Source organism: Nymphaea colorata, chromosome 7, assembly GCF_008831285.2.
Source record: "Nymphaea colorata isolate Beijing-Zhang1983 chromosome 7, ASM883128v2, whole genome shotgun sequence".
Taxonomy (NCBI): domain Eukaryota; kingdom Viridiplantae; phylum Streptophyta; class Magnoliopsida; order Nymphaeales; family Nymphaeaceae; genus Nymphaea; species Nymphaea colorata.
Window position 1 is genome coordinate 12,019,697 of NC_045144.1, and position 6,634 is coordinate 12,026,330.

The following is a 6,634-nucleotide window of genomic DNA, read 5'->3' on the forward strand; positions in this document are numbered from 1 at the left end:
CAGCAATAGCGTAGGAATTGCTTTGGCAGTTTGCTTGGTAGATTAGAAGACGAAATGAGGTGCTCGTCTAGTAGACCGAATATGGACATACTCCTTAGCAACTCCGAAAATGGCGTTTGCATTCGAAAGGATACGTTGATCCATGGACATACTTGAGACCAAGGCCCAAAGTGAACTTATATCCAAGTAGGCAGTAATCCCGAGTGTGACTTGAGATTCCTACACCCTAGCATGAAAGGGCGTCATTTTGAGTTGGCCATACATAGGGACACCCAAGAAATGTGGATCGTCAAAACCACTTACACGGGTAGACTTATGGTGGCTGGACACGAAGTACAACATCGAGATTGGGCGCCAATCTACCATGGAGATGTTATCAAAGTTGGTTTCTCGAGTCTTTGCTTCGTGCTAGAAGAAAGACTCTTGCCTGTGGCCGAAAAGCAAAGAGAATCTTATTATGAGCCCAACGATGAAGAAGAGCATTATGGACAGAATGACCAAAGCACAAGGTCTCTTACGTGGGACGAAGTGCTCAAAAAGATTAATGAGATGCTCGACGGGATGGATCACAGAGAGTCCATCAGAAATAAGAAAACAACCAACGATAATAGACGGACTGAGCTTGCTACAGAGTCTGATACTGAAACGGAATCAGATTCGTCTAGTGAGGATGATAAATCCTCTCCCTCTCCAAAGACGCCTATGAACAAGGTGCCAAAAGAGTACAAGTCAGAAAGCGAAGATGAAACTTCGTCTGAATCCGAAAATGATAGTAGCACTGATTCTTCAAGCGATGAAGAGATAGAAGTGCCAAGACGAGGGTGTGCCAATCCAAACGCCCTCAAGCCTTCAGAACGTGCGAGGATTAAGATTTCAGAAAAAGGGATACTTGGAGCCCCTCCTAGCGCTATCCCTAATAGCAGCACGAGTATCACCTCAAAAGATACTAAAGGCATACTTGGCCCGGCCAAGGCATTCAGTGCTATACGGCCTTTGGAATGGGTTCAGCCTAGAACAACGAATGAGAACCAAGGGCCCGACCAGCAGAACGAGTCGGCAAGACGAAGAGACACAAAGCACTCCATGGGCATGTACGAAGGATTACTTCCCTTACCCGAACCTACCTAGACGTCAGAACAAAAAGGGGAAAGTAATCATTGTTGTCCAAACTCGAATGAAGGGTGCTCATCTAGCCTAACACGAGCAGAAAGTAGGGCGACACCTCTTGAAGGACAAACGCCTGAGGCAAGTCCTAAAGAGAGGCTAAGGCAGAGCAAAGAAGAAATCTTCACCATAGCTTCACCATTCAGATGGGCAGATGAGCCATGGAATCTTGAACCCCGTGAGCAAACTGAAATGAAAACAATGGAGCAGCCAGCCACGGGTAGCAAAGGGTTGTTACCACCTCCTAGCATACAAAACCAACCTAAGGAGGGTGGTATGGATCACGACTTCTTAGAGTCTCCCAACAAAAATGCACGAATGAAACTCCAACAAGGGGCGACTCAAGAATTGGCAAGACAAAACGCCAAGTTAGATAGAGCCCAAGACGAGAGACTTCCCCTCGTCAAGCGCCAAGCAGGAAAAGAGGTAGTTACCGCCTCTAACAGAAACAATAAAGGCTCTAATAAACCCGGATGTAAGTAAAGAACCAAACCTCTTAACATCCGGGAGCAGTTTGAAGAAGAGCTCCTAGCAAAGACAGACGGAATGTTCCCCGAGTCTGAAGAAGAAAACGAAGACCTACCTGAGGAACGTCATGACTTTAAGGTGACAGAAATAGGAGCAGCCGGTGATCAGTACACCGTGACCACCTTCGCCTCTTCCCAGCGTCAAATACATTCTGGGTAACTACATTGAAAAACTCTACCCAGAGCATTGGAGAGCATACCAGTTTCCAGACTCTCCAAACTGTAGTCGGGAGTTAAGGGATCATCAAGACTCCCTTAACCAAAACGTGCAAGGCTTATTACTAGGCCCCAACTACAGTGAGCGTGCAGCAGAAGCGCAGTGGCCTGTCCCAGTGAGCAGCAACACTTGGCAATCGCAGAACCACGGGCAGACCACCACATGGAAAGCGAGCATAAGCGGAAGCAAACTGCTGCAAGGGCAACAAAGGCTTCACATTGGGCAGCTGCCTAGAGATTACGGCCCCGGACGGACACATCAAGAAACCACGAGTAAGACAACTCGGGTCTTCACTCGGGATTTTTAGAAAGGGCCGAGAGGAAGCTTCCTCAACCAGAGGAACTCCCTTACCATACTACCCCGGAACTATGGACCAAAGGAAAAACGTATGTGGGTAGCACGTGGAACTCAGACCCATCCTGGAAAAGGTAAAGCAAGAGCTTGGGGACAAGCTCATTTTAAATAGGGTGGATCTGATACGAGCCAAAATTCCACTAGGTTCATATGGGCTGAACCGAGGACCAAGCTGGGTCCAACAAGGCTCGTAGACGTGAGTTCAGCAAGGCAGCTAGGCCAGCCAAAGAGGATAATGAACAACTTGGAGTTCTTGCAGTGGGCGGAGCGGGCGGAGCAACAACGGCCAAGCGTGGACAACAAAGGATTAAACCTCAAGGTGGCTTTGATCCGTTTTTAGGACTCTCCCGAACTTGAATGGTCTAACCTATGGTCGAGTCCTAATCTGAGTTCACACGAGGTAGTCTAGGTCGAACCTAGGCAAAAAGGGGATTGAGGCGATCCAAGCTCAACCAAGCGCCCAAGCGAGTGGATCCAAAAGATCCACGGATATCTACTTAGGAGTGAGACGAGTAGTGTCTCGTTTTTTATTTCTTTGAGTTCCGTTTTTATTTAAGTTGATTCTTTAGTGAACCTGTTCGGAATGTGAACCGAGTTGCTTAGGATGTTATTTAAGTGATTGAGTCCTTGTAATTAGGATGCTTTTTGGAATAATGAAGTATATTGGATTGGTGTTGGGCGGAATGCCCTTTCTCTCTCTCGTTTTTCCCTTGGCTCACCCCTCTCCCGCGGTGGTCTCCCTTCTCTCCTTGGCGTCCCTTCTCATCCATGGCGCAAAGTCTTCTCCTCCACTCGTCCTCATGGTGTCTCCCTAGCCTAGCGCCATTTCCCTTGGCGTCGTCTTCCTTCCAACCCTCACGGTGAAGGTATGCATCAACCTCCATCTTCTTGATAGCCGAAGGTCCCTCTTCTTCCCTACCTTGTTTTCTGGTTTCTTCCCTTTCCCCTCGAGCTAAGGAACACGGCCTAAGGAAAGCAGCAAGCTCTGGCGCGCGGCGTCTTCAAACGGACCACAAATATCACCCCACGAGCAATTTGAAGTAGATCGGTGCCTTCCTTCTGAAACACAAGAAGGTTGTGAGGCTGTCTTCTTCCCAGGAAGGCTGCAGCAGCTTGGGCGACCTGGTTCCTGCAGCATACGACGTCAAAAGTAGCAAGAGAAAAGGTTAGTACGTTGAGAATACGAGAAGAGTTGGTGAGCAACACGTTGCTCGGATTTCGTATTGAGTTCGGCTAGAAGGTGGATTTCATTCCCTCGGTGCACACCCGAGAGTTTGAGCTCTCATCCCACGGCTGAAAACAGCACCAAATCTCTGCTTACGCGTCTCAAGAACTCCTTGGCATTCTCGAGTTCTTCCCCTCACGCTACGCACGAAGGTCTCCAACGAGCGTCCTCAAAAGAACTCCTTGGTTGCCTCCATTTTTATCAAGGCTGACGCACAAATCCAGCAAGGAAAAGGCTTGCAAAAGTGCATCAAAAAGGCGTCAAAACAGAGAAAAGACTACATAGAAGAAGACGCCCCATCAAAAGGAATCAAACGGCTAAGATTGAGCTTCATCCGGTTAATCGTTCTCATGTTTTACGCTCGGCCTGAATTCTGCAATTCCGGTGAACATTCAAGTGATTCCGGCCAACTGTTGGCCAATTTCGGCGTGGTCCAAATTACCCCTGTTCGTGGAAAAGCATAATCACAAGTTGGGGGTATTCTGTTCTTTGTTTGGAGGAGCGCACTAGGGCAATTCACCCTAGCCGCCGGTGCTTTCACGCATCTCCCTTGGCCGCCGGTGCTCATTTGGTAAGTTCCCTCTCCTTCTTTGTTTTGCTTAATCCCAGCCCTTGCCTTAGCCACGTGTCAGCCATCCCACAGCCTTCCTGATTGACCCAGCCACCTGTCCCCCTTGATTGATCTCGTCCCATTCGCATATCGCCTTAGCCTTCATCGCATCCCACCGTTTTAGGAAATCCATCCTTAGCGCCACACCCAATTCCGTTTTTGGTGCCTTGCCTTTTGTTAACCGAGATCCCCCTTGATCCTCACCCTTGGTGTCGCCACATGTCATCATCTTAGCCTACATCTCCTGCCACCTCACCAGTCCGCCCCTCCTTCTTCGAGTCCCTGGCCCCACACGAGATCCCCTCCTCTATCGTCAAGCTCCTTGCCGATTTCGTAGAAGCCTTCACGCGTTTTCCCTTTTGGAAGTGAAGCCACAAGGGAGCGCCACCTCCTACTTTCCCAATCCGATCCCCTTCCTTTTTGCTAATACCCAGCTCATTCCCACCTAAGCACCTCTCCACCTCACCTTTCCTCATCATTACCCCACCTGAACCGAGTGAGCTTCTCTCGTCAACTAGCTAGACCAAATTCGTGTAGGCCCCACACGTTTTTCCACTTGTCACCTTGTGGTAACCCCCTTGCCTCTCTTCTTCCCTTTCCTTTTTCATGCAAGTCTCCCAAGCAGGTCTCCACCTCGTGCTTCCTCATCATTACCCAAGTCAACCTAGTAGCCCTCCCTTCCAATTCGCAAGCCACTTGTCCCTTTAGGTCCCACACGTTTACCAATTGTCACCCTTTGGTAACCTCCTTGGCTCGCACCTTCCCTTTCCTTTGCCGCAGCCATTCCTAAGTCCCAATCTACCCTTTCCTAATTCATTTCTCTCGACACCTTCCCTTGACAGCCCTTGTGTCCGTTGGAGAAAGGAGAAGAAGAACACGCGCATAAGTGGATTACTTACCATTTTGGTATAAGCCACACCTCCTCTCTTTCCTACGAGTTAGGAAAGAAACCTAAGTCAATTCAATCCTTATACCTTGGGAAAGAATTGGAATCCATTCCTGATTCGCAAGTCTCTCTCTAGCGATCCTCTTAGCTCTAATTTCCATTTTGGAATTAGATGGCCCTTTTCCTCATCAACAATAGGAAGGAATTCTCCACGCCAACCCTTGCCTTTTGGCAATTGGCGTCCTCCCCATCCCCCTCTTTCCTAGTTAGGTAAGTGGTCATGAGCCTAACACTTTAGGCATCCCAGCTGCTTTTGACCAGATCGAGTCAACTCCCTCCCCTAGGAAACCCCTAGTCGTATCCTCCCTTACCCTCTTCTAGGAAAGCCCTTAACGCATCATTCCTTAGTCAGCCTCTCTAGGTCGACCTCACCCATTTTGGTAACCCATGTCCTTGAGCCTCCTTTCCTCTCATTTTGGAAAGTAGCCAGCCAAACCCAAGGCAACTCACTTCCTACGTTGCCAAGTGTCCCGGACCCACTTGCACAGCTAGACCCAAGCCGCCACCTCTCTTCCGCACCTACCTCACTACCTTCGAGTCTTGACTTGATTCAAGTCAACCCAGCCGCATCTGATCCTAAGCCGAGTTGTAGTCAACCTTGTCCCTGCTGACCCTTAGCCTTGACTTAGCTCACCTAAACCACAACCTAGCCAGCCACCCTTAACTGAACTCCCTCGTATCTAGGTCTGCCCGAGCTCTAGACCGAGCTCTTATCTTTTCCATAGTTAGGATCTCCCGGGTTCTAGACCGAACCCTTCCCTGCCCGAAGGTGCTCCCCATTCACAGCGGGACCCTTCCACCTCCAGCACACCTCTTGCTACCGCCTCCCCTTCACGGCCAGGAGGGCCTCTTCAGCAGTAGCACGTCACTTGCTGCTGTCTATCTGTTACGGACCCTTCTGTAGGTCCATACCCAACAAGGCATGATCAGGCCGAAACTAGTTGGCCAAAGCACAAAGCCTCGGACTTATGGGCTCAATCGCTAAGGCAGCTTGAAGAAGTCTCCAGCGAGGCTAAGTCGGCACCCGAACCAGTTGCAGAGGGCGGAGTGGGAGGAGCAGCTAGGTCCGGAAGAGTGCTTGAACCAGGTGGAACTCAAGACGTTATAGAATCAATTGCGAGGCTCACCGAGCTTGACCAGGTCCAATCCGAGCGTGAGTCCAAACCCCTTGAACGCTTGAGCCTCTCTAAGCCGAACGACTTAGGTTCAGGTCTAAGTCACTCGGACTTGACCCGTGCACCAACACCCGAAGTGTGGGCGGCAACCCACACAAGGTCCCCGCCCTAAGTCCAAAAGACTTAGGGATTTTCACATTTGATTTACGTGCGGGGCGCTAGGCCCGAATTACATTATGCGTCTTTAATTTCATGTTGATAGTGGGTTTTAAATAAGAGACCTAGCAAGGCGGGTTGTGCCTTGTGCAATTTTGTATTGGGGCGGGTTAGCGAGCTAGGTTAGGATGTAATTAGGGCTCGCATTAGACTTAGTATAAATACTTGGTGAACAATGTACAGATTATGCAAAAATTGAATGAGATTGGCCATTTTGGCGTTTTCACTCTCTCTCCTCTCTCGAGGCTTCTCGCTTCTCG

The 6,634-nt window shown here is 49.4% G+C and overlaps 1 protein-coding gene across 1 annotated transcript; it reads left to right on the forward strand.

The window, feature by feature from the left end:
* Positions 1–315: 315 nt before the first annotated feature.
* LOC116257123 (uncharacterized) lies at positions 316–1,851 on the forward strand. Its single transcript, XM_031633735.1, has 3 exons — positions 316–1,091; positions 1,194–1,590; positions 1,678–1,851. The coding sequence occupies exons 1-3, from the start codon at positions 316–318 to the stop codon at positions 1,849–1,851; spliced, it is 1,347 nt and encodes a 448-aa protein (XP_031489595.1).
* The last annotated feature ends 4,783 nt before the right edge of the window (positions 1,852–6,634 follow it).